The sequence below is a fragment of the Podarcis filfolensis genome (assembly GCF_964270895.1).
Source record: "Podarcis filfolensis genome assembly, chromosome: 15".
NCBI classification, from domain to species: Eukaryota; Metazoa; Chordata; class Lepidosauria; order Squamata; family Lacertidae; genus Podarcis; species Podarcis filfolensis.
This window is the reverse complement of record NC_139618.1, coordinates 24,994,281-25,021,750: the sequence shown is the minus strand read 5'-3', so window position 1 is coordinate 25,021,750 and position 27,470 is coordinate 24,994,281. Positions and strand designations below refer to the sequence as shown.

General features: G+C 47.4%; 1 protein-coding gene and 1 long non-coding RNA gene across 3 annotated transcripts in view; one reads left to right on the top strand and one right to left on the bottom strand.

Moving 5' to 3' along the window:
- Positions 1–23,235, top strand: part of LOC310750452 (alpha-1,2-mannosyltransferase ALG9-like) — a gene marked incomplete at its 5' end in the record, with an annotated part of 33,247 nt that extends 10,012 nt beyond the window's left edge. The window contains 15 exons of one of the 2 annotated variants that reach the window (XM_083588633.1): positions 404–677; positions 2,087–2,225; positions 2,535–2,669; positions 3,330–3,400; positions 4,443–4,531; positions 6,034–6,169; positions 7,200–7,287; positions 7,914–8,019; positions 11,796–11,918; positions 14,495–14,649; positions 15,313–15,442; positions 16,360–16,507; positions 18,302–18,431; positions 19,215–19,345; positions 22,215–23,235. In XM_083588633.1, coding sequence (XP_083444759.1) covers positions 556–677; positions 2,087–2,225; positions 2,535–2,669; positions 3,330–3,400; positions 4,443–4,531; positions 6,034–6,169; positions 7,200–7,287; positions 7,914–8,019; positions 11,796–11,918; positions 14,495–14,649; positions 15,313–15,442; positions 16,360–16,507; positions 18,302–18,431; positions 19,215–19,345; positions 22,215–22,338 — 1,827 coding nt within the window. In that variant the 3' untranslated portion in view covers positions 22,339–23,235. Of the gene's footprint in view, positions 1–403; positions 678–2,086; positions 2,226–2,534; positions 2,670–3,329; positions 3,401–4,442; positions 4,532–6,033; positions 6,170–7,199; positions 7,288–7,913; positions 8,020–11,795; positions 11,919–14,494; positions 14,650–15,312; positions 15,443–16,359; positions 16,508–18,301; positions 18,432–19,214; positions 19,346–22,214 lie in introns of those variants that run through there. The other variant, XM_083588634.1, reaches the window with a different exon arrangement.
- Positions 22,748–26,161, bottom strand: LOC310750750. Its single transcript, XR_014542226.1, has 2 exons — positions 25,474–26,161; positions 22,748–24,709 (listed from the first exon to the last, which is right to left on the bottom strand). It is a non-coding gene; the product is annotated as an uncharacterized lncRNA (long non-coding RNA).
- Between the last annotated feature and the right edge of the window lie 1,309 nt (positions 26,162–27,470).

Here is a 27,470-nt window from a genome sequence, read left to right as displayed (position 1 = left end):
GAGAGGGAAGGGAGCCAGCCATGGCATACACCATGTGGAAAACCTGAGCAGCCACCCACAGCAGTGCCCTACTTGGTGAGTTAGTGGAATTCTGGATTTTGCTGCTAAAGACGGAAGGAGTCACATTTTTGAATACTTCTTCCCGTTCACATTTATATAGGTATACAAAAAGCCCGCATCCCTGCAAGGAGAAAACTAGGGCATCAGCGAGAGGCTCAACATTTCTCTGCTAACTGATGACATACAAGGGGTAATAAACAACATGAAAGGGCACGTTCAAAAGCGACCCTCCCACTTGGAAAGTGAAGTGGTACAGTCTGAGAATGCATAAGGTAACAGCTGCGGCTCCCTTCTGTAGACTCTTCTCGCCCTGCGAGAGGGAGAGACACGTTTTCCTAGCGGCCGCCGGCGCCCCAGCAGGGAAAGAGACTGCGCTTGCGCGTGTCTGTTTGCCCGGACCCATCATGGCGGCCGCCACCTTCAGCTCTGACGTGTCCCTCTCTTGACTGTCGGGAGGAGCCTGCCGGCGAGGCCGTTCTCCTGCCCACACTCGGCATGGCGGCCAAGGGGCCCCGGCAGCGGCCTCGAGGGGGAGGTGGGGATGCGGCGGCGGCGGCTGCCGTTTCCCGACAGCGAGAAGAAGCGCCCCCGCCGGCCACTGAGGAGACCAAAGCCGAGTAGGTGGCAGATAATGGGGTGGGGTGAGCGAGGAGGATATGGGGGGGGCTGCCATTAGGTGGTGACTTGGAGGCACGGAGACACTTTATAGGGGGGAGGGTTGCCTGAGGTAAATGGGGTCCCCTCGAGGAATTTGAGGGAGGGTCAGATAGGGAAGTCTCCTTTCGAGGTGGACTCGTGGGGGTGGGTCCTGTGGCGCCTGAATTACTAGGGCCTTCCTGACTTTTTAATTTTTATTTTATGGGGGCTTTGGGCTGAGGGAAGCTTCCTTAAGAGTCGGGCTCAAAGGGTCATGAGCTGTGGGGCTTTGGAAATGGAATTTATGGAATTCTCTTTTTGTTTTGGTTGTTGGATGATTGTAAATTTCAAAATTTGGAAAAATTAAATGAATTTGAAAATTTGGAGAAGAAAAAGGAAGTGGAGCAGGGGTGGGAGACACTTGACTGGCTTTAGGCTTTGTAAAATGCTGTGTTGCATCATGGATATAAGCCATGTTGAGATACAGATTGTTGCTTGGAAGTAGAAGGACTCCCACAAAAAAAATTGCACCTCTCAGAATCGTGTAACTCCCTCCCTTGAATCTCTGTCCACCACTGTCATATTCCACACACATAAACAAACACATCCCTCAATCCTGTAGGAGACATGGAGCAGACTTGAGGACATTGTCCAGAGGATAGAGTCTCCCTATTATTTGTAACTCCCTCACCCTATTCAGCTGCCTCCCCACACTGCAAAAAACAAAACAAAACCACACATGTCCCATAACAGCATCATATAAATAGACAGGGTCAGTAGTATTCACACACACACAGAGGAAGAGCTTTGTGGGACTCTCCCCAATTCTATGGAGACTGCATCAAGACCAATAGGATGTGTTGCTGTTGGGATATTTCATGGGGGATTCTGAAGCAGAGAGACACACTTCTTTCCCTCTAATGCCACAAGCTCCCATTTGGGTGTGTGTAGCTTTGCATTCTTGTACATAGTTTCTTGAACTGAAGGCAGGATACAGCCTCAAAGCAAGAAACTAACGCAGTTCTTGTTCTTGCCAGCAGCCATGCAAGAAAAGAACCTTTAGCAACCCGTGGGGTGGACATGACATCCTTCTTGATTATAGGCCAACCAAAGTTTGGGCCGATCAGTATTTTGTCAGAAGAAGAATCTGCACCCACTGATCAATGTGCAAATCAGTGAGAATTGATCTGCAGTCGTCTCCACAGTGAGAATTTTTAGATGTGTGCAGTATTTCTGGGTGTTTAAAAATGCTTCATTTTAAAATCTGGAATGATTCCCTGAGCACCCTTCCCTTCTCTCAGCTTCAATCACCTTGCCACTTCGGTCTAATCCCCTCACCTTATCATCCACTCATGGGGCTAACACCTGTCTTTTTTTGGCTCTCCCCTAGGTCGTCTGGGAGCAAAGCAGGACATGTCTGGGCCCCTGAAGGATCTACAGCTTTCAAGTGTCTAATCTCAGCCAGGTTCTGTGCCGCACTGCTGAGTAACATCTCCGACTGCGATGAGACATTTAACTACTGGGAACCTGTGAGTCTTGTTCGTGTCTGTGAAGTGCCTTGTTGGGGTGTGAAGGGGGTACATGTTCAACCCAAATCCTTAATCACTCCTGAATTGAGTAGTAGTGGTATCCAGGGTATACCCTGTGGTTTGTTGTGATGCAGGATCACGATCCTGCAGGTTCATGTTTCCTAAGGGTGACACTGCAAATCCTTTGCTCTTCCTGTTAATCTTTTGCTCATAACTGGCTTAGCTTTTAGCACTGTGTTTGTGCGCACACATCTTACTAAAGCGAGAATTGGAACACCTTCTGACTTGATTTTGTAACACGTCCTACAGATGCACTACCTTGTTTATGGTAAAGGCTTCCAGACATGGGAATACTCTCCTGTCTATGCCATCCGCTCCTACGCATACCTGTGGCTCCATGCCTTACCAGCCTTGTTCCACGCCAGAGTTCTGCAAACAAACAAGGTAATGTGTATACTTCAGGAGTCAGGAATCCCAGGCCCAGGACCAAACGCAGCCCTCTCTGTCTGGCCCTTGCTATCACCCAAGGCCACACACCCTCACCAGCCCTATGTCATACCCTCTTTGAATGTTTTTGCCTGCCTGGAATGTGTCACTGAACTTAACTAATGCCTCTTGATTGTGTGGAAACTAACTTAGAATACAAAGACATTGCTCTGTCCACCTCTGCCTCTGCCATCACCTACCGCTAGTATGTGATGCCTAGAAAGTTGCTCAGATGGTTGGGTAGCCCTCAGTCTGAAAGATATTCCCCTCCCCCCATGGCATACCTTGACTTCATCTATGTCCTGGGTGCTTCCTCCATGGCTCACCCAAGCTTCCCCTGTCCCCAACCTCCTTCCTTCCCTTCTGCTAACATGGACTCCTATATCCTTGGTGCAGTGTGGGACACTCAGTTTGCACATTGCAAAGGGTCTGCCCACAGTTTACTGGAGTCGAAAACAGCCTAATATTCTGTTTGTTAATCAAATATCCCTTTCTTTTTTAGTCTGGGCAAGTCCATCTTGGTGAAAGCTCTGGCTTTATGAGTCCTTACTCATAAGGACAGGGGTATGTGGGTTTGACTCTGTCTGCAAGCATTGTAATTGTAACTGTTCATCCTAGGTTCTCATCTTCTACTTCTTGCGCTGTCTTCTGGCCTTCCTGAGTTGTGTTTGCGAGCTTTACTTTTATAAGTGAGTACAGAAAGTGCTTCCTCTATTACCGTTGTGAATACTATGACCATTGACACAGCTGTCACTGAATGGGAATTGGTCAGTTCATCATATAAGAAATGTGCCTTGATAAACTACTGGGCAAGTACATTTCTAGAGATCTTGGGCATGTTTTCTGTGTGCATATCTTACATTGTAAGCCACCTTAAGGATCTGATTCAGTTAGAAATCTTAAGAGCTGGAGCAATTTTGTAGGTTGGCCTAGGATATAAATCATTATTAAACTGTCAGATGAGACAGTCTTACCATTGAGCTGCCATTCAGCATTGCTATCTGTACAAAACCTGCTGCTTCTGGTATCCCTCAGCACACCAGTCTCAACTGGCATGTAGCTGGGAGACTCCAGCAAAAAGGCATGAGGGGGCAGAGGTGGTAGGGGTTGAATGGAGAAGTTCAGAAGACTTATTGAGAAGGAAATATAAAGCCCGGTACTATGTGTGCTGTTAGCTGGATTCATAGTACAGAACTGGCCAGAGGTCATGTTAGTACCTTAGAGGTGCCCATAAGCCGTTAACATCTAAAGCTGTGTTGTATTCATCATTTATTTATTGTAAGATATTTTTTTCTACTTTTCTGGCAAACCTCACCAAATGGTTAACATAAAAATGTTAAAACAGTATGCATAAATTAAAACTACGTAATTAAACAGCCAAGACAAGCTACAAAGGGTGTGGAAGCTTTCTGCAAAATATATTTTCTTTCAGAGCAAGATGGCTGCTTTAGTTGAGGGAGACGCTACCTCGTCTGGAGCTAGTCTTTGGCCTGTTTAGCCCACTCCTGTGTCTTTCCCAGCCCAGACTCCTAAGCCCCCCTTTAGCTGCATAAAACACACCTCTGCTTTGTCACTAAGTTACATGATAGGTCTGAAAACATAGCTGCCTTATTCTGAGCCATGCCTTTGGTCCATATTGTTGTCTGCTGTGCTCGCAAGTTCTTGGCTTTTGCAGGTCATGGGACTTTTTGTGCACTGGAACTGCGCTTATTTTACCTTCTACTTCCCCAGGGCCGTGTGCAAGAAATTTGGGTTGCATGTGAGTCGTCTCATGCTGGCTTTCTTGGTACTCAGCACTGGGATGTTCTGCTCAGCGGCTGGTGAGTTAAGAAGTGAATTGCTTGAGGGTTAGGAACCGATTTCATATTGACTTTTGATGGGTAAGGATATTCTCCTGCAGAATTTGCATTTTTGGGTAGAGATGGGTAAGAGGTTGCATGAGAGGTGGAAATTATATGGTCTGTATAGGCAAATTTTTCCTTCTCTCTCTTTCCAGCTCCCTGTATGCTGTTTGAATGATTCATCTAACATTCACATATACCAGAGCTTTCAAAACTGTGTGTCGCAACACATTAGTGTGTCGGCTGCAGTGTGTAGGTGTGTTGTGTGAACACTTCCTGCACTCCTCCCAGGCCTGGATAGGGGTTAGTTTAACCTCTGGTTTTCTAGTAAAACTGAATTATGGTGTTGTGAAATGATGCATGTCTAAAAAGTGTGTCACCAACATGAAAAGATTCAGGTAGGTAGCCGTGTTGGTCTGACGCAGTTGAAGTAAAAAATAAGAAATAAATAAATAATTGTCCAGTAGCACCTTATAGACCAACTAAGTTTGTTCTGGTATAAGCTTTCGTGTGCATGCACTCTTCTTCAGATACACAGACACACACTTTAGACTTCAGACACACTTCTGAAGAAGTGTGCATGCACACGAAAGCTTAGTTGGTCTTATAAGGTGCTACTGGACAATTATTTATTTATTTATTTATTTTTCCAACATTAAAAGTTTGGAAAGCTCTGGCATATACTTTTCAATCTTTTCTTCATACCAGTGGGGGCTAGAAACTTATAACAAAAATAAATACTGAGATGTTCAGGATTCTGAAAAGGACATTGGATTTTGCACTAGGTAGTCAGTGCAGACTTTGGTGCATCCAGATTCTGTGGAATTAGCAATGCATAAGGACTGTTTCTGGTTTTAAGATCAGTAGAATCAGAACACGAAAGGCATTCACTTTGCTTGCTGCAAGAGTCCTCGCTATTTGTTAGAGAACTTAGCCTGGATCCTCAGGTGTAACTGGAGTAAGGGACTTCCCTTGCTCCCTGAGCCCCCTGCATCTTGGCATAAAAAGAGACCATCTGTTGCAGAATATTTCCAGAGATGAAGAATGAGCCTCCAGTTAGCAAGAGGTTGCTTAAGAATCACCTTTTCCAGCAGAAGGATTCCAAGCGTTATGTTGGTTCATATATAACCTCAAGTACCCCCACCCCTGCCAATCTGTCTTACATTGTGTACAGCCCCTGACCCATCTAGCCTAGTTCTGTCTACTCTGACTTGCAGCAACCTGGGCAGAGAGGGTTCTTTCCCCTCTTTTCCAATCTAATCGTTTTAACTGGAGACTGAACCTGGAACCTTCTGCATTCAAAGCAGATGTTCTCCCATTGAGCTACAGCTCCTTTCCTGTGTCACATGTTCTTAGGTTTGTGCTGAGAAAATCTCCTGCTGACAAGGAGTCCTGAAATGACGCCAATACATCTATGGGGCTCTGAATGCTTTCTGCTTTCTCCCAGACCCTGATTCCTTTTTGCTTCTTTTGCTTTTCAGCCTTCCTCCCCAGCAGCTTCTGCATGTACAGCACAGTAATAGCAATGACGGGGTGGTACATGGATAAAATCTCTCTGGCGGTCCTGGGCGTGGCTGCAGGAGCCATTGTGGGCTGGCCTTTCAGTGCAGCACTTGGGTAAGCAAAAGGGAGTGGGGAACGTGGACGCATTCAGGGACAGGTAGCTCTAGGTGGGCCCTAGCCAGCTGCAAGGGCAACGCTGTCTCTCCAAGACTGATCAGTTTTACTATTGTCCTCAGGTTATTATAGCTCTGTGCGCATGGCTGCAATGTTTGACTTGCTTGGGATTGTAGCTGTGCAATTGTTGTTCCTTGAAGAAGTGTAAATGTTGTGTTTTGGAACCTGGTTGTTTCGCATTCCATTCAGGTGCTGTGACACTCAGCCATTGAAAACTCTTTAATTAACTTCCTAGGCCTCATGGTGGCTAGAGGAAAGTTTCAGAAATATGTGGGAGATACCATCAAAATTAGCCAGAGCTTTCATTAGTTAAGAGTAAAACTGGAAGCATTCAGCTATTATTGCAACTGGAATTGTTCAAGTTAAGAAATTATATCACCATGTGATTTATAAAATTCTGAGCAGAGAGCTTTGCATACTGCCATCACAAGTGATACCTTAAGACACTGCTTTGTGGGCACCAAGTAGGTTTCTGTAGCGGTAGTGCTTCCCTAGAAAAGAGAGAGGATGGATAACAGGTAGCTCTTATCCTGCTATGTTCACCATGAAAAGGGGATTCCCTGTTACTCCAAAAGGATTGCTCTAACTTGCCTCTCTCCGCTCTTTGCACCCCTCCCTTTTTTGTCCTGTATTTCCAAAGTTATCCAGCCAAATTGTTCCAAACTATGCTTTTTCTATCTCTGTTCCTTTTGCTGCTCTGTGTTCCAGTGCTATTTATCTATTCCCATGATTCATAAATGTCACTCCCTACTCCCTCTGCTGTTCTTAGAAAAAAAAATGAATTCCTTCGCATCCTTGATTAATTTAGAAACAGGATTATATTCAAGGGTAGGTGGGTGAGGCTTCACATGATTGGTTTTGGGGGGCTTGGAGGGGGGGAAGGCTAGAGTGAGTGTGCAAGGGTCAAGTGATAAATGTTTTTAAGCATCCAAGTTGAGAAGGGAATATTTTTGGCATCTCCTTTTGCCAGGCTTCCTATTGCCCTGGACTTCCTCATCCTGAAAAGAAGGTGGAGAAGCTTTCTGAGGTGGTTTCTGGTCGCACTAGTGGTGTTTCTGGTGAGTTTTCCAAGTTATTTGTGGAGAAATAACTCGGAGGGGAGTGTTTTATAGTGGGAACTGAGTGCCAGGTTCTTCCAAAGGGGTTACTGAGGAGGAGGGGTCTCTTTCCACAGTTCTTGCACTTCTGACCCCCCACTCTTCCTTCTAAAGGAGTATTCTGCTCAGTGAAGTCATGTGGACATATCCCATTGTTTTCTGCATGGCTTTCTGGACAGGAAGGTATTTTCTCTATGGCTAAAATAGACACCCTGGGAAGGAGCAGTAATGTTCATGTCTCCTCCCATATTGTGGCATCTTCACAGTGTGTGTTTCCAACAAGTCTCCCTTGACAGCAGTAGATAATGTGTTGGCTGTGGGAGGGCAACATACACTGCAATGCCCTTCATGGTAGAAGTGATAACTACAGCGTTTTTTTGGGGGGGGGTGCTGTATATGTGCACACACACTTGATGGGAGGATGCTATGTTCAGTGTCAGCCTTGCATCTGCATCAGCCTGTAATTCTTGTGCCCTAAATTCTGGTCAGCACCGCTGTTTCACTTGGTTTCCAAATGTGGGAAACGCAAGTGCTGTCCTGGAATTGAGATAATCTAGAAACAGCTGTGTTCTTCTTGTTGAATGAAGGTGCCCCTGGTGGCTGTTGACAGTTATCACTATGGGAAGCTTGTGATTACTCCTCTCAACATTGTCTTGTACAACGTCTTCACGCCACACGGACCGGATCTTTATGGTGAGTCCACACCTGTAGGACATACGTAAATGTTTTGGGGCGCTGGGTAGGGACCACAAAAGCTAAGATGTGATAATGGTGCACAGTTTTATGGGTTGTTCCCAGAGCTGGCCCTGTTTGCAGAGCTTCCTCTAGCAGCCATACCGTGAAACACTTGGGTTGTGCAAGCCCCAGCAGCCTCTCCGAAGGAATCCGGGAGCAAAGCTCTTAGATTCAACTCAAGTCCTTAAAATCGCAGCTACTTCAAGCAGACTGCATGAGTCTCTGATACAGTCTTGCGGCCTCTGAGGGATCAAGGGACACCTGAACTTGCTCTTAGTTTGGCACTTCTTAATCTGAAGCATAAGAAGAGATGCTTTACCTTGGTAAAGAGATGCACCACCTGCAGACTTGAAATGGGATTTCTGCCATGCAGACAGCTGGTCTCATTGAAATGTACAGCAGGAAGCAGGCAGGCAGTATGTAGTTATGGGAATTTGTGGACTATAGGGGTTTTGGTGAGTCTAACCTTCTCTGAAACTGCTGGTGAGTAAGTCCAAAATGAGGACATTTATGCAGCGGGTTGGGAAGCAAATTTAGTTTCCTGTGAGATGTTTCGGCTGAGTTGGTTACTGCCTTCATTTATTCCTTTATAAGGACCTGTCTTACATTGGGTTCATACTTTTTGGGTTCAGCTAGCTCCATACTGGTTACTCTGTACTGACAGTGGTTATCCCAGGTCTTGGAGGTGTTCCCCAGACACTGAGTGGGAGGCAATGATGTATGTAAGACTGCAGCTTCTGGCTCTGTGGCTGTGACTGTAACAGCAGCTTGATCTTTGTCCTTCTGTGAGTCCTTCATCTCTGCACAATGATTCCAGACACACATCACTGTTGGACCTCGGAGCCTCTTCTCTCTGTCACTGTATTGAGCCTGACCTTTACACGTTTCATGCATGAGCATGAGCTGGCTCTGCTGTCCTCGGGGGACCAGTGAATTCTGAAGTGCCTTACTCAGAATGACGCTTATGTAACATCTTCATGCTAATGAGAGAGCTGCTTTAATACTGTCTCGCCTGGAAACACGATGAAGAGCAGAATGCTGTGTGCGTTTAGACAGTGTCACCGAGGCACACACTCAAGGATGACTCAAGGTCGGATGTGTCTGGATGGATTTTGTTTGTTTGTTCTGACTTTGAAGTAAGATTCCGTGTTTGTCTCATCCATCTGGGTTCAATGCTCAGGCATGGAATCTGGCATTTTAATTTTTGTTTTTAAAAAGCAAGTTTCTAGATCTCATGGCTGCTGCTAAATGTTTGCAAGGGGAAACAAAGCAAGGTTTGAAAGAGGACTTCTGATGGTCAGAAAAAGAACACTCTTTTCCTTTTCCTGTAATTATTCCTCAGGGCTGGAATTTATATTTGTCACCCAGGCTGTGAAAAATGTGACACCAGCACCTTGGAATTTGGGATATGCTGCTGTCATCTGTTCTGGCTGCCCATAAACCTAACCACCATGCTCTTGTTTTGATCCAGTACATGCAATCCCTTATTATCCACTGTCACCTTGCAGAATCCTGAACTGGTTTAATGCATCATACTTTCTACTTCCAAGATAAGATTAAAGGGTTTTAGCCAGTGCCTGTGACGGGGTGAGCTCCCGTTGCTTGGTCCCTGCTCCTGCCAACCTAGCAGTTCGAAAGCACATCAAAGTGCAAGTAGATAAATAGGTACCGCTCCAGCAGGAAGGTAAACGGTGTTTCCGTGCGCTGCTCTGGTTTGCCAGAAGCGGCTTAGTCATGCTGGCCACATGACCCGGAAGCTGTACGCCGGCTCCCTCGGCCAATAAAGCGAGATGAGCGCAGCAATCCCAGAGTCGGTCATGACTGGACCTAATGGTAGGGGTCCCTGTACCTTTACCTTAGTCCTACTCAGAGTAGACATGGCCAACATAGGCCCAATGTGGATCAGATATAAATTTTGAAGAGAAGCAGAAACATAGCAATTGACAGAGGAGAAGAAAATGGAGACAAGGAAGTAAGAGAAGAATGTAATCTTGGGTTTAGTTTCAGGAAGCAATGAGGACTAAAGTGAGTGTGACCTTGGCTCTTGGCATTACTGGAGTGCTTCTTAGCTCCCATGTTTTGATGCTGCTTGATAATGCGCATAGCAGTGATAATGCTCTTAGCTTGTGCTAGAACAGTATTGGGTAACGTGGTGGCCATATTGGCCCAAAATGTAACAAGCCCCACTCTAAAGATACAAAAGCTCATAGCAATTTGCTACTGAAGAAGCCCCCCAGGAGATGAAAGTAAGGCAAAGACACGCAATGTCATCCTTTTTACTTTTGTCTCTGCTAGGCGGCAGGCAGTACAGGTCTCTGTTCCTAGAGAAGGTTCACCTGCAAGTTCAGAAACCCCCACAAATAGATGATTGTCTTGCTGGCCTTTGGGCTGTTGACTTTGCTCTGTTGGGGATCATGACTTCCCCAAATACACATTGGCCTAGGAAGGGTGAAGAAAACCCCATTTTCCCTCCAGCAACCTTCTGCACCTCTTTAAAGGGGGCGGCTGCCCTTGTTCTTGACAGAGCCATGGGTCTTAAAGGAGAAGAAGAGTTCAGCTGAAGCAAGTCGGGAAGGTTGCCTGCTTCACAGGGCTGTCTGCAGCCAGCTGCTGGATGAATCGTTCTAAATTGAGGTGGAACCGCGATGTCTTTTGTTCCTTGCGTGCTTTTTATAGCTCCACTACGCAATGCAGCGTTACCCCAGAACTATTCTAATCCCTTGAATCTCCTGTGCCTCTGCCAAGCCTTCTAAATTGGGAAAGCACCTTTGCTAAAGAATTAAAGGGGTGGAGGAGGAGAAAGAAGAACCGTTTGTTCTTTGCCATGACGGGTGGAGGGAAGGTCAGCTGCCTTGGAATCGCTGAGGGCCCCAAGAGCAAGGCACCCTTTCCCCTTCCCCAAACAGCCTTCCCCAAACTAGTGTCCTCCAGATGTTTTGAAGAACAACTCCCATCAGCCCCAACCGGCATGGCTGTCGCAGTTTGAAGCATCTGGAGGGCACCATGTTGGGGAAGGCTGATATGTGAAGAAAAAGGAGCAATGATAATTATGGCCAGCATGTTACAGGACGTGTTAACCTGGTTTGAGGGGAAAATAATATTTGGACTCTTGCTACCTGTTGCTACCTGGTTGAAATTTGCAGATTGCCAGTTGTCATTTCAGGTGTTGCCGAGCAAGGAGCCTGTGTTTACTATGGGTTGTTTTGCCCCCCTTTAAAATTGAGCTGCAGTTCATCCCTGCTCTCTTGACAAACATCTCTGTCCGATATGAATGTTCACACCTGAACGTCACATATACATCTTAGGTGAACACTTAAAATAAGCAAATAAGCAAGGAGCTTAAAAAATAAAAAGTAATGTGTGAGGAGGATATAATGGCTATTGGTTTTGATGGCTATAGGAAGCCACCAATACTAGAGGCAGTATATCTTGAAATAATGGGTGCTGGGGAGGAACCATGGGGGAAAGTTGTGGCATTCAGGCCCAGCATGTGGGATTCCCAGAGGCATCTGCTGGACCTTTTGGCTAGAGGGCTGCTCTTTATGTTCTGGGGAGGCCTGAGGAATTGCTGGGTCCAGAACTTTGCTATTGCCCTGCAGAGTCTCTGTCTCAAGTGATAGGCCCTGATTGCAGAAGGGCATCACAAGCCTTCTTCAGGACTCTGTATGGAAATATTACACCTTTGCAACATTCCCCCCCCTCCCAATTTTCTCTTCTCTCTTTGCCTCCCTTAGGTACAGAGCCCTGGTCTTTCTATTTCATAAATGGCTTTCTGAACTTCAACGTGGCCTTTGTGCTGGCACTCCTGGCCTTACCCCTGACCTCCCTCATGGAAAGTCTGCTGCAGAAATTTCATGGTGAGTGCTGCGGTGTGTTTTCGGGAGCTCAGCTAGAAGCTATGGTATGACTGTCAGGCGGCAGCTTGCTTGCAAGCGCAACTTCATTTGGTGGAATTGGCCAGATCCTTCCTGACTGCAAGTGTTCAGAGCAGCCACAGAAGGACAGGGCAGTCAGGGAACCTCAGGCGGAATTTCGTGTGCCGAGAACCTGCTATTACCCGCCACAAAAAATTGAAGTAGGATTCTAGCCCTTATGACCGCCAGAAAAGCATTAGAAGTTTGAGGTGGCTTTTGCTGGAATCCTGGAAGTCCAAGTGGAGCTTGAGCAGGACTTTCCAAAGGCTGGGGAGCAGGAACTTTGATGTCTGCCTGCAACTCCTTGTATCTTCTTCTCTGGCTAGTGCTGGTGGCCGTTACTCACCTTGGAAGCTTTTTGTTAAATTTAAAAGCAGAGTATAAGTACTTAACATGAATAAAGTGTGCCTTGCATATGCAACCTCACTGCTTTCTGTTTTCTTCTCCCCCCCTTTCTGAAATTCTTGTTCTGTAACTCAGTGGCTGTGTGCGATCAAAGGGCACCAGTTCTCCAATCAGGACTGCTTTTTTAAAAAAGCATCAAGCCTGCCTCCACAACCCCTGCCTGGTCTCCTACTGCCCTGACGCCTCAGAAATGTTTATTTTATTTTTTAAAAAAATAATTTCTTTTCTAGCTGCAGGCTTGCTTATCCAGTATTTATAGAAGTTAAACAACTTGCAAATGGCAGCAGCCCAGCTTTGCCACAGGGCAAACACGCAAGTTCCTTCTTTGCACATTTTAGTTTTGAAAAACACCACGAGGATAGAGGAACTCGAAGCATACCCCAGCCTGGTCTTCCACGGGGTGGGCTGGCTTCACTCTGCTGTGGCCCAATATATTTATGTGTTACTAGCATCCCTGGAGGTCACTGATGTGAATGAATTTTTAAAAGTGGGAGCATATACTTCGGATCTCTAAATAGTTAAGGCGTAACTTGTTCCTGCTAGGTGTTCCTGAGAGGGCTCACCTGCTTAATAGCACAAGAAGTGCTATTCTGGATCAGACCAAGCTCTGAAAAACTCCAGCATTCTTTGTTTTGAAACAAAGAAACAAAAAAAATCCCAGAAACCAGTGGGGCACTGGGGAGGGGGGTGTCTGCCAGATACTGACCTGTGGTCCACTGGTGGGCCATGTTTGTCTTTCTGTCTTGCCCAGCTCTGAAATGAAGGCTTGTACTTCCAGGGATGTCCACTAGAGTGCACTAAGCGCTCACGTTTTGCAGAGGACGCCGCATGCACTGTGGGAAACATAAAGGCCTCTTGCCAACCAAGCCCAGTAGTGGAGGCTGCTGTAACTACCCATTTCATGCCTTTCTGCTTAGCAGATTGTGTCCCGAAGCGGCGGCAGGGGGGGTCCCTTCAGTTGCACGCCTTGTTCTCACGGGCTTTGTGAAACGCTGTGCAATCCTGATTTGCTTTAACACCCCAAGCTTTTCCTTTTGGGGGCAATTCAGGATTTTGACATATATTGAGCTGCCTCTGCAGCCCATGCAAATTGAAGTAATTGCTGTTACTTCCAAATAAATGACTTCCTGCTTCATTCGAGGGGAGACAAGGGAGGTGGTGCTTTGGTTTTGTTTTCCTTCCAGAGAGAGAATGTGCGTTCAGAGTTCTCGGTGTACTCTGTTGCTGCCGTAACAAAGCATTGGAGGTTTTAGAAGTGCCCGCCCCTAAGCAAGCACATTTTTCTTTCAACATCTTAGGCTCCTTAGAATTCCCCTTTGGATGAACTTCTACAACACCTAGCAGGTAGCTGGTAAATCAAAGACTGTTCTCGTTTTTCCTATCGCTCTGCTTATAAGCCTGGGGGAAAGTATTTATTTGCGAAATTTGAGGTATATGCATTTATCATATACCTTTGCCCAAGATCGGGTGGCTTTGAGATGTATTTAGTAGCTGTGTACCAGGTACTTTCACTGGCACTGAGGAGAAATGGCAGAAGCCCCTGTACCTTTGTAGCTCAGGGTTCACATCGGAGCTCCATAAAGCAAGCTCCATAAAAAGCTGGGTCATGCCTGATGATGATGCAAGAGGGGCATTGCTGGATTAGGCCAAGGGTTTCCTTAGCCCAGTTTTCCGTTTCTAGCAGCAGCCAGATGGATGCTCACAAACAAAGCATGAAGGAGTGATCCTCCCCTGCCAGTGGTGGTCTTTTGAGTTGCAGGTCCTTCATGTGTGACTGTGTATACCTCTAAAGCACATTCATTATTTCCCTAAAAGAATTATGGGCACCCTCCCAGAGTTACAATTCCAACAACCCTTAACAAATTACATTTCCCAGAATTCTTTGAGGGAGAAAACGTTCATCAAATGTGCTTTAAAGGCATAGTGTGTACGCAGCCTATGAAGCCCGCATCAGATTTCCCCACCCAAAAGCCCAACAGAGAGCTGAAATAAACAGCAAAGCGCTGCATTCCAAGATAAGGGTGTGGTGGGGTCCTGATCCAAATGCCTTGGTTGTCCTTGAGCCTCTCCCATCCTGGAGCTAACCCCCCCCCCCTTCTTCTTTTTTGTTCCAGTTCAGAATCTGGGACGGCCTTACTGGCTGACGCTTTCTCCCATGTACATCTGGATCCTGATTTTCTTCAGCCAGCCTCACAAAGAAGAGAGGTTTCTGTATCCCATCTACCCCCTCATTTGCTTATGTGGTGCTGTAGGACTCTCTGCCCTTCAGGTGCGTTTGGGGGTGGCGATGGCTGAGTGTGGGTGCAGGTGGAGAGGGCCCACACCTAAGCAGAGCCATGTTCATGCTAGGTGGTTCCCCCTTCACTGTGTTGCTCTGAGTTACCAACTTGACACATGAGCTTTCCATGTAGCATTAAGAGTTGGCATGAAGCAATAGTAAAAGAGAGAGAGAGAGGTTTGCAGGAATCTGTGCTATCCAGGAACACACAAGGAGCTTTTTCTTCCTGTGGTCCCAGCTGCACACAGGAGTCCTGGGCTGCGAGCTCTCAAAATTGGTCTGGGGTTGTGCCAAAAAAAAGTATAAGAGTGGGCAGCTGGCACCAAAGTAAGTCCACACTGTTGTCTCCCAGTGATGCTCCAGTGCAGCCTTTGCCAACCCAGTACCCTCCAGATGTTTTGAGCCACAACTCCTTCAGCCCCAGTGGCCAGGGATGATGGCAGCATCTGGAGAGCGCCAGCTGCACCATCCCATTCCGCTTTGTATTTCCCGAACTTGTGCAGAAATATAATCTTATGGAAAGGCTGTTAGAGGCTTCTTTGCAGCAGCCACCATCTTCCACCACTGGGTTATTGAAATGAGCTCTCTTCCCCCCTCCCCTTGTTGTAGTCTAAATGACATTCATATTTTGCTTTTCTCTCTCCCCTTCCTTAGAAATGTTACCACTTCATATTTCAACGTTACCGCCTGGAGCACTACACGGTCTCTTCAAACTGGCTGGCCCTGGGGACCATCTTTGTCTTTGGGCTCCTGTCCTTGTCGCGCTCCGTAGCTTTGTTCAGAGGTTGGTTCTAGAGAGGCTGCCCTGCTGCTTATTAGTCCCAGGTGGACAAACAAACATCGTAATGCATTTCAGGGGTAGCTTACTCCTCCCTTATCCAGAAACCATGGAGCAGGAGACACCTGACCATCAGCATGCCATCTGCGGAGAATGGCATTCTTGGTAGCTGAATCACAACTTTGGAATTCCCATTTGCCCAAAGTCTGAGCCTAGCCATCCTTTGGGAGTCTTTCAGGCCTTTTGGTCTGTGCTGGTGGTTAATATTGGTGGTAGCCATGGGATTTTAACAACTCTTTTGATTCTTTCTCTCCTGTCCCTTTTGCTTCTCTCCCGATTTAAGGATACTGTGTGCTACCCAGAGCCTTTGGGAGTTAATGTAAAACCCTTAAGATGTGTTCTGAAATTGGGTAGCTAACCTAGGATGCTTAGCAAAGCACATGCAGGAACCCCTTTTGAAGTTAAGAGGCCTTATCATAAGAGCTGGTGTGGCATAGTGGCTAAGAAACTGAGGAAGTCTCTGGTTTAGATGTTGTCTCTGGCAAGTAAGACTGGGAGAGTCTTGACTTCTGACTGAATGTTGGAGAGCCACTGCTGGTCGGAGCCTGTTGGACTCCCACTCCCATCAGCCCCAGTCATCATTACTAATGGTCAGAGATGCTGGGTGGTGTAGTCCAATATTTGGAGTTCCAGAGATAAAGTGCTGAGCTATATGGGCCAGTGGCTTGGCTCCTTACAAGGCATTTTCGAAAGTGTAAATTTCTGGTTCACTTTGTTGAGTGCAAGGGAAGGGCATTTTCGCAGTTTATCATAGCTCAGGGAAGCTCATGCTGACTTGAAGGGGTTCCTAAAATTGTTTAGGCACAAAGGCACAGCCAAATCTTCTTCCTTTTTTTTCCACTTACAGTGTCTCTTCCTCTTAGGTTACCATGGGCCCCTTGACCTGTACCCAGAATTCCACAGAATCGCCACTGATCCCACAATCCACACTGTGCCAGAGGGGAGGCCAGTTCACGTTTGTGTGGGGAAGGAATGGCACCGTTTCCCCAGCAGCTTCCTCCTGCCAGATAAGTAAGTCAAGGCACAAACAGGGTTTATCCCACAAGGATGCAGGTGCTGTTCATCACCATAGATAACCAATTTGTGCATAGACCAGGAGTAAATACTTGGGTGGACCTCATTAGCAGCTGCAGTGGCCAAGTTCCCCAGGCTCACTGATGGTGATGAGAACTGGGTTGCTTTTGGCCACTGCAGGAATCAGAGGAAGGTGTTGAGGCCGGTGAGATGGAGAGAGGACCTGGACATTGTGACCTAAACACTGGGCAATGTTGTGTTGTGTTGAGGTTGCAATTTTGATGTGTTTTTGGTTTATTGCCAGGTTTCATTTTTTGAATGTTTCATTTTTTTTTTACTAATATATTTATTGCTCAATTCTTTTTGTAAACCGCTTTGAGAATGTTTGTTTGTTTTTTACAATCAAGCAGTAAATAAATTTATGAAACAAGTAATTTTGCAGGACTGCAGCAAAAAAAAATGCAAAATGTGGAATTAGGAGCAGAATTCAGTTTCCTATAAAACCCACTTCAGGATTAAAAAACCCCCACAAAGCAAGGTTTCTAGGCCTCATGGCTAATACAAAGGGGACAGGAGCTTCTGTGAGCTCCTTGCTCCTCCCCTCATCTGCATCCATTATGCAAATAATTGCAGAAAATGACTTTTCAAAAGATGAGACATGATTCAGATTTGCTCAGGTAGTGCAGATGGCCAAATCCAGCTCCTACAGTAATGTACTTTGGTTTGGCTGAAGACAGAATTTTAAGTGGGATTTTTTTGGCTGGGTGTGTTGTGTGTGCTACTGATTAGCACAGCTTTGCGTTTAGCTTTTCATGGTGACACTGATGCTCACGTCAGGCTGTGCTTATGCCTGCCCCTTCAGCTTCAAACCGAGGCAGCTTTGCCTGCACAGACGTTACTGTAGCTGTAAATTCAAGGCTTTAATAACCTAACGGTACCTAGACCATAATGCGCCAGATGGATATCTCTCCCCCCCCCCACCTTTAAAAAAAGAGAGAAAGAGAATGAGGCATTAAATCCCAACACCGTCACAAGGGATTGATGATTAAGAGGAACAAAACTCGCCCAAGACTACGTCAAAACTGCTGCAGCGTTGCAAGAGCTGGGATTAGTTCTGGCCTTGCCAGTGATTAGGGCTCAGGCAGCAGCCGAGGGCTGTGTTCTTGGAGTCACTGGAGCATGAGTTAAGGAGCATCAAGGACAAAAAGGCTTTCTGGATCTCCTGCCCCACTGAAGCACCTTCTGCCAGGGTTGCTCTGACCCTGTTGCAGCAGACGGGCTCCGAATGATACCTGAGCTGCAAACTTTCTTGGTGCTTGTAGGCAAAATGTGAATTTAGCAAGGCTATGTACCTACAAGAGCCTGTTTGTTTCCCCTTTTTCCTGACTCTGGCCTTTGTTCTCTTTTCACTCTCAGGAGTGTTGCATGTTTCCCCCTCTCACTGCCCCCCTCACAATGTCACAACTGTAGCATTCCATTTCCCCATGGTCTGCAGCCTTCTGATGAGGGAAGCCCCTAGAATATGTAATATGAAGAGCAGTTAATGATAATGGGACTGTGAACATGCACACACACACCCCACTCCCAAATCCTGATTCACCCACGAAGGAATCACAGGCACATCCTCATCCTGTGGCCTGCAGATTACGGTGAGCTGTTCTGTATCGGACAGCTGGCAACCCCAAGCTGTGTTCACAGCCTTTGCCTTGCTGGGTTATTGCTGTGGCATTTTGCTTGCAAGTTAAAAGCCCACAAGATTTAATATCACCCCCTCCCTCTTACTCCCTGCAGTTGGCAGCTTCAGTTCATTCCATCAGAGTTCAGGGGCCAGTTGCCAAAACCATTTGCCAAGGGACCAATGGCCACTCGCATCATTCCAACAGACATGAACGACCAAAACCAGGAAGAGCCCTCCAGATACGTAAGTGGCATCTTCTCTCTCTCTCTCTCTCTCTCTCTCTCTCTCTCTCTCTCTAGTACCTTGAACAGGACACGCTTGCTGTGCCCAATGGGAAACAGCACTCACAATTTCTTTCTCTCAGGGCAGAACTTCTCTTTGGCATGTGGGGGATTCCTACGTACCTGTTTAAACATGAGCGGCCATAGCTGGGGGGCCCCATTGCATTTGGACAAAGCTGTTTCCATGATAAGTGCCTGGACACTCAAGTATTATTATTTTTTAAAAAACGTAACTTCTGTCACCATGTTGTCACAGGATGCAAGCAGAATAGATACACCCAGGCCCTAAAAACATAAACTCTTATGCACAGTACAACCTGTGGCCCAAATGTGCATATGTGAGACAGCTGTAATGCAGAAAAGCATCCCAATTGTTGTTCTTGTACAGTGGTACCTCAGGTTAAGTACTTAATTCGTTCCGGAGATCCGTACTTAACCTGAAACGGTTCTAAACCTGAAGCACCACTTTAGCTATTGGGGCCTCCTGCTGCTGCCGCACCGCCGGAGCCCGATTTCTGTTCTCATCCTGAAGCAAAGTTCTTAACCTGAAGCAATATTTCTGGGTTAGCGGAGTATGTAACTTGAAGCGTATGTAACCTGAAGCGTATGTAATCTGAGGTACCACTGTACTGATGAGACGGGCAAGGAGATGTTGTCCCTGCAAAGAGCAGGAGTCCTGATGCTGTGTGAGCTGCATCCCTGTAGGAGATGGGAACCAACCCAAAATGTCCTCTCTCCCTTCCAGTTTGACATTTCCAAATGCCATTACCTGGTGGATTTAGACACTGCAACCGAAGCACCCAGGGAGCCACGGTATGCAGCCAACAGGGAAGAATGGATCAGTATCGCTTACAAGCCTTTCCTGGATAGTTCAAGGTAAGATGCTGAAAAGCACAAGGGGAAGAGGAGGGCTATAGGGGGCGTCTTCTGCCTAGTTAGGGATCTCTGCAAAACTCAATTAGGGAACTTGCATCTTTTGGGGAGGGAGGGATGGAAAAGTGGTTACCTGAAAAAGGGAGCAGTAGCTATGTGTGTGTGTGTGTGTGTGTGTGTGTGTGCGCGTGCGCGCATGCGCTCTTAACCTGCACAGGCAAACTGCACCTGCTATGTCTGCTCCTTATGACGGTGATGTTTGAAATGGCAACAGCCTGCGCTGCTGTGGATTTTCAATAAAGTTTCCTTTTGGGATGACTTGGCCCAGGGTTTGAGTCATGCTAGAGGTCGAGAAGGAAGGAATTCCCCCCCAGCAGGGAGGACTGTTGGCAGCCAGCAGCACTCTTCTTCCTACCTTCCCCCCTTTCCCTTGCAAGTGAGTTGTAGACTGCTAAAAAGATTACTGAGGTGTGAAGTTAATCACATCCCCTCACTTCTAAATTTGCATTTCCCCTGTGTCATCCTCTTCCTCCTCTCGGCAACTGTTCTGGCTGAAGTTTTGCTCCCAAGTCTACTGGTCCCAGGGGGGCTCACCTTTCAGGAAAGATCTGCCAGCCTCATGAGACACTGAGGGTGGGATTTCGGGTCCCATGCAATCCACTTCCTCTTCCCCTTCCAGCCTCACGTTGACGGCTGCGACATGTCTGGCTCCTCAGAAGTGTTCACCAGCTGTCTGGCTTCCCCAGCACTCCCCACGCTTTTCTCTTTATATATTTTAAAAGATAAGAGCGTGATCGAGAATTGTTATTTTAAAAAAATAAATAAAAAGCTTGATGAGTGGGTGGATGGGAAGCCAGCTCTGCGAGAATTTCCCCAAGGAAGGTGGCAGTGGGAGATGTGTTAATAGGTTACCAGCTTGCTGGAGTATCTCAATTGGCAGCTCGGGGGGGGGTGGCAGGAGGAGGTGCAGCTGACTGTGCTGGCGACCCAGAGAGGCAGCATCCGAGGCAGCTGCTTCCATCCTTGGCCACTTCTGCCAATACTGAATCTGAAGAAATTACATTGTGTTAAATATTCCATAGCTTGTGCAGCCTGGCAATAATTCTGTGTGTGATGAAGTGGTATTTTTCACTGTGGTTTGGCTTATGCACTCGCAAAACATATAGAAATGCATTGACAGTGAGACAAATATCTCCAGTGCTTTAGTTTCTGAAAAGGAAGACATCTGACCTTCAGTCTACCCTTCCTCACCTTGGGGAAATCCTTCCCTCAAATGTCAGATGTATTTGTTCTGCAGTACGTGTTCTGCACACGCTCAGAGGAAGTGTCACTTTCATTATTTTATATGTTCCAAAGGGAAAGGGGGGCTTAAAAACTGAAAAGTTAGTCCTGGCATATGTTTAATCCCTAAATATTCTAAGCAGCAAGCATGAATTGAAGCCCTGAGCCCTTTCCACACCTTCCTTTTTATGGGAACCTGGTGGAAGACCCTCCATTGACTTGCCTGTAGCAGTGACAGCTGGTTACTGCTTGCTCCTGGTTCAGAGGGAGGAAGAGCGAGAGCCGGGGGCATGCTGGATTTTGGCAGCCTCTAGATCTGGCAGCTGCTCCGTCGATCCAAACATAGCGGTTCCAAAAAGAGAGAGTGGCGGGTGTGTGCAGGGGAATGGATCTGTTAATAGCTATTGGCTGTTTTCAGAGACTGGAATTTGACCGAGGAGATGGAGGGAGAGGGGAGGTCACGTGGCTGCTTGCAAACGGACTCGAACCTCTGGCTGGCTGCCCCTCTCTCAGCCCGGCTGACCTCCACTGCAGCGCAGCCAGCTGCCTAACTCCTGAACCCTCAAGGGGAGAATGCAGACTAACAACTGTCTGTTTCTCTGCCCACCCCCCTTTGTGGTCTCCAGGCACTGTGTAAATCAAAAACCACCGGCCTGACCATGACCACTGCTCAGTGTTCTCAGGGAATTTCTACATGGGTGGGCCTTAAGTTTAGCTGCTCCTGCTGCATTCTGTACCTGAGAGTGCCACAATTCTGCTCTTGAAACTATTTGTGTAAATGTAGTAATATAGCAGGGCTGTAGCTGAGATATGGGTTTTCAAGTAACATTTTGGGCTTGGAGGCTCGGGTAGGAGGGACCAGTGCACAAACACAGGAGAGCCAGTGGGGGCTGCTGCACTGGGCTGCCACTCTGCGCCTGCTGCCTGACGAGTGCGTTTTATCTTTCTCACAACTACTGTTCCTCTTCTCTGGGAAACTGAATGACCCTGGCTGCTCGATTCATGCTTGCTGAACCAGAGGCTTCTGGGACACAAAGAGTCCCCCATTGACGTCAGCCAGTGCCGTGGTAACTCTCAGTTGGCTTTGATAAATGGTGCTGCTAATTGAATTAGAGAGCACTCAGAGCCATCGACTAATTATGCTACTCAGGCAGCAGCTTTGTCTGGGTCCATTTAATTCTGCATTGGCTGAGCACTCCAGTTCTGGGGGAGGAAAGGGCAGGATGGATTAGGGATCCCAGCTGAGGCAGCAAAGGCATGTGCCAGCACTTTTAAACCAAGGAGACCCTCCCCATTCCCCACCAGCTGCCTTAGCACTTCCCCACCCCCTCAAGCATACAATAAGCGACGAGGGGCTTTAAGCAGGCCAGCCCTCCCTGTCAAATTCTTTTTTGTTCCCCTTTCCCTATAAGTGATGTTCAACTGCCCTTAATGTTCTAATTTTTCCCTGCACATCTAGGGAGTCTTAGAGACCCTCACTTTCTCTGTGGGTAGGCCTGTTTTGGTGCCTTCCCACCACCAAGTTTGCTATTAATAGCTAGCAATGTGTGCGTCATACATTTTATTTTCAAAAGCTTCCTTGGTTTTCCAGGTCCTCAAAGTTCTTTCGGGCCTTCTACATCCCCTTCCTGTCCCACCAGCACACAACGTACATGAACTATACCATCCTGAAGCCTCGGCGCTTCAAGCAAGCCAGGAAGAAAGCTGGAGGCTAGCTCGAGCCTCTGGGGATCCATCGAGAACCGGCCGAAGATGCTGGCTTCTTCTTCAGGTGTCTCAATCCCACCTGCCCACTCCCATTTTTTGTAAGAGTGGCAGTGGCTGTGGTGGGTGGGTAGGGAAACGCTTGGGAAGGTTTCCCTTTTTTGGCTGGCTGTGCTGCAATATTACTGACCACCTGATCTGCCATTGTTTGGGGGCTCCGCTTCGCTTTCAGAAACTCCTGGAAAGTATGAGCAAGGCGTCATCTTGCTGAGGAGTCAACAGGAGCAAAAACCTTGGTTTGTGCGAACGTTTACTAAGTTTCTGGCTGAAAGGTAGCCTGGAGCTGCTGTGGGTCTTTCAGTATTTCCCCTCCACCACAGAACATCTTGCCAACCCCGGAGGGAAGTTTTTATTTTGGGAGGGGGGTGTATGTGTGTGTTTTAAGAGGCCTTTTGGAGAGAGAAAACAGCCTCACCAGCAGGAATGCACAACGCTCCCTGGTGGGTCTTCAGGGGAAAAGGCCCTCCTTGACTCAGATGGAGCAGAAATAACTTGCACTTTCGAGAACTGTGACTCTGTTAATTACATAATTTAGTGAAACATTGACTTGTGCGTGAGTGGGTTTTTATTTTAAAAACCTCCATTGTCTGTCTTGTCAGCTGCTGCCAAAACACGGGTTTGTGTAGGGTGTTTTTTGTTTTAAGTTTCCTTCCACCCCCCCCCTCTACATTCTAGCTTCTTTGTCTGGCTTTGTAATGTTTCCAAATTTACTAAAGTGTGGAAGGGAGCTCTCCTCCTCACTGCACACCTGTCGCTGTGAAATACAGTGGCTTCTCATTCAGTCTGCACTGTATGTACTATGAAACTGTGTCATTAGTGATTAAATATTAGGCTTGTATCCCCCCAAATGCAGTTTTAGGTGTGGAAGGAAAGTGCGTGTGTTGGTCTCTCTCTGTCTTTCATGCACCCAAAGCTCTAACTGCATCATCCACAGCCTCAAAAGTAGATGAGAAAAGTGCTGACAACATGTGAGAGCAACGGGTGATTTATTTCATGACGGGAAGGCCGAGGTCTCCCTTCTGAGGCTAGAGCTGACATTTTAAGCATCCAATGAGACTATCCTTCACCATGTACAGCTAATGCATCTAGCCGGGGGCCCTGAAGAAGTGGGAGGCAGCAGATGATTTTTCACCCTAAACTTACGCATGTTAAAAAAAATCACAAAACATGTTATTCTGAAGAAATGTTTGAGGAAGCCAGTCCCAGAAGCAAATGAGTTGATTTTGGTCACTTGACCTTGTTCACCTGAATTGTAAGGAAGAAAATGCAGCCGCTAAGTTTTTCCACAAAAGATAACGTAACTAAATATTTCACATGGGAGCAGGGCTGCAGGCTGAAGATTCATTGCCACCAGGGTGGCCAGAAGTGGGATTGAATGAACATCTCCACCCCAACACCGGAACAACACACAGAGGTTGCGAATCTGGAAAACCGGCGCATCATCCTCACAGGAAGGGCAGGAGATGTGGCTGGGCAAAGCTGTGAAGAGGAGAAGAGAAAGGGTTGTGTCAGAAACAGACTTAAGGAGAGCTGCTAGCCTCTCCCTCCACAGCTGAGTTGGTCCCTATTTGGAAACAGCAGAGGCTGCCTGGGATCTCCAGTGTGGCCTGATTCAGAATCTGGTGATTTTTTTTTTCCTTTTAACATACTTTAGAGAAGAAATAGGAGAGTGCTGGTCCCATTTAAACACTGTACTTGCTGATTGCCCTTTTAGTCCTTCTAAACAGCACTGGCTTCTCTCCTGCCCACACCCCGAAGCTGTGCTCTCCTGTGCCTTGTAACAGCTTTGCAAAAGGCAAAAAAATTCAACCCTCCTTAACAGCTAGGAATATCTTGCTACACAAAGCAGGCTGCATGAAGGCATATCGTCCTCACCACAAGAGCTTTTGCACATTGGTGCAACCGTGCATGCGTGGCCTCCGTCCCCATTTGCTCAGTAGGGCAAAGAAGAGGCTCACGTGTGCCTTGCTATGTACAGAAAGGCAGAGAGCAGCTGGGAGTTTTGTTAGTCACGATGTCTCGAGCTGATGTTCTGGAGACTAGAGCGACCCTTCCAGCTGGTTTATGCAATGCAGCATGAATCATGCCATCAACAAGCTCGGGGCCTATTATTAGATTAGGAAACTGCTGCCTCAATGCAAGATCTGCTCATAAAGATCAGTTATTTTTTGCCACAGTTCTCAACTAGGGGATGCTGGCCAGAGAAAATAAGAGGCTCTTTGCTTCTTAGGAATTCCTCTTCTCCTGCAGCTCAACTAACCTTTGACATCCAGTACAGAACTTTGTTGTTGCCCGAGTTTTAATATTTGTCACTATCAGGAACTTGCAATAAAAAGCTGACTTTGCATGCTTCAATTAAAGCTTGGGCACACCCCCTCCCCGACTTCTGAGCGATCACATTAATGACCAAAGAATCCTTTTGCAGCTAAGACCTGGAACCAGTATTTCCTTCCTGCTAGTGACCCAGGTCCACTGATATGAAGCTGCCATTGACCCATCTAGTTTAGCATTGTCTACACTGACTAGCAGCAGTTCTTGAGGGTTTCAGGCAGCGTTACCTCCAGTGGAGGCTACTTGTTAGGGCTAACAGGGCACAGCCTTACCAAGCTCTGACCTCAGCTAGTCTGCACCTGCCTACCTTTTTGCTTGCAACCAATCAAGAGATGTCTCTACCTGCCATTGGCTCTGGCTGCGCTGCCTGTTAGCTTTGTTTCTGCCCTAATGGTCTCAATGGGCATCAACCATTACTGGTTCTCTCCTGACCCTATCTAGAGTTGGGAGGGAATGAACCAGGGCCTTCTGCATCCAAAGCAGAGGCTCTACCAATGATCTGTGACCAGATTTTCTACACCTTTTTCTCAGTGAGAGAAACCTGGTCACTGCAGGGCTGCCCGAAGGAGATCTTACTAAGAGAATCAGAAGTGTGTTTTACAACAGGGTGTATTCAGCCTAATGGGTGAAACATTGTGCATTCCCTTGGGGCTGCCTAACATTATTAAGCATAACAACAAAGCAGCTGCATCTGGATTACGAATCGAACTGACAGACCCTGGAACACAAGTAGGGTGGGGTTTCTGGACCAGCACCAAATTCTGAGGAGGTTCCATGTTGTCTCTACAGCAGTTCACACACCAGTTACAATCTATTGTGCCCACTAAGCTTGTGAGTCAGCATGGCAGGCATCAGCTTGTGGTGCAGGCATTATACCGCTCAGCAGAGCTGTTGCCTCCCCCAAAATACTTACCCTCTGCTGTTCTATGGTTGCAGGATAATGTTCTCTCTCCTTGCAATACAACTTTTCAATCTCTCAAAAAAGTATCAAGATAACTTACCAAAGAGTCACCCTCTTCAGACCACTATATATATATATAAAATCAATGGGGAAGCTTTTGCTGGGTTGCATATACCACCTGAGGTCAAGGGTGTGTGTCCAGGTTTTAATGTCCCTTGTGGGGAAACACTCCCAACTGCATAGAAAACTAATTCTTCCAGAGAAAGCATTGGATCCAGAGGTTCGCCCTGTGGATTTCTTAATCTCAAAGAAGAAAAGGCGAAGGCAGCAAAATAACACGCGATAAAAATCTCACAGCTGCTGAAAAATGTGTTATCTATGGATAATCCTTTCCCCTTAACCCCACTGCCTGACACTTTCCAAGAGCCACTATGTCTGTTGATTTGCAGAGGTCAAATCACTCCCATCCCGTCCCTCCCCTCATTGGGCTCACTAGGGGACAGAAGTCATCTGGAGTTGGGGAACTAGAAGGGCCAGCCCTAATATTGGGTAGAGGGAGGAAGCAAATGTGGGGTGGGAAGGGAAGGGAAGGGAGTGGTGGTGGTGGTACTGGAGGACAGAGCTATGTGGACCATGAGGTGTGACAGGTGCTCTTCATCCTGCCTTCAGGTACAGCAGAGGACGTTGTCAACATTGAAAAGCCACCTGCCAGTCTGTGCATGGAAGGGGCTGTGAGCAGTGGAGGCTGCTGCATTAGTGGAAAAGGGGGCACTGCCCCACCAACCTGTCTGCCTTCAACCTACAAGAGCTCAGGGTGGCTCCACTTTCATTGGCTCTGGCGCCACCTACTGTTGGTCTCCCTGCCTTCCACCCTACAGGCGTGAAATATGCAATTTGTCCTTCCCCCTCTCAGGTAGCAGAAGTTCTCGGCCGGTCCTGAGAACCAGCCAGCACTTGTCCCCTTTGGAAAACACCCTATGCTCAAAACACACTAGGCCATTGGAATAAAAGGGGGAAATCCCCCTTCACTTCCCACCAAATCCACCTTCACAGCACTTGAGAGGCCTTGCCTCCTTAGCACGGTCTTTCGTCACCCCCTGCCTGGCTTCCAGAAGGAGGAGCCTTGACCTCAGTTCGCCTTGGCACCGCAAGGGTCTGCTCAGGGCAGGCTCTTTCCTGGGCTCGCTCCTGGCAGTAAACAGACAGCGTTGCGTCACCATCAGGCTCGCCTTGTGACCAGGCAGCCGCCAGGAATGCGGCGACCCTTTCTCCAGGGAGCCTGAGGCCTTGGCGTTGGTTTTGGCTGCCTCCCAGTTGCTGCCTCAATCTGCGTTCAGAAGAGCTCTTGTTTCCCTCTGGATTCGCATCCGAGAGAGCGCTGTGACAACTTCGGCCCGCTCACTCTGCAGGAGAAAAACAGACAATCCTGCTCTCTGTCCACAGGTCACCCTGCCCGGCTACCTCTCTCTGTCTGAAGCACTAACGTTGACTTTCCAGTGACGACCTCCCCTCCCTCTTTATGGGGGCGATGAGCTGGTGGTGAAGCACGGAGGGAGCCGAGCAAGCTGCCTCTTTGCATTAATCCCCCTGCTGTTGCGAAGCCTCGCTGTTGACTGAAAGAATGAGTTCGCGCTGGGCTCGGGGCTGCAGCAGTTTGCCAGCTGGAAACAGCTCGCAGCGTGCAACTCACCTGCTCTCTCGCATAAATGACAAAGGGAGGAAGCTGCCTTATATATGCCGAGTCAGAGAATCGGTCCCTCCAGCTCAGCATTGCCTGCACTGGCTGGCAGCAGCTCTCCACAGAGTTTTGGACTGGAGGATTCCCCAGTCCTAACAGGAGTTGCTGGGATT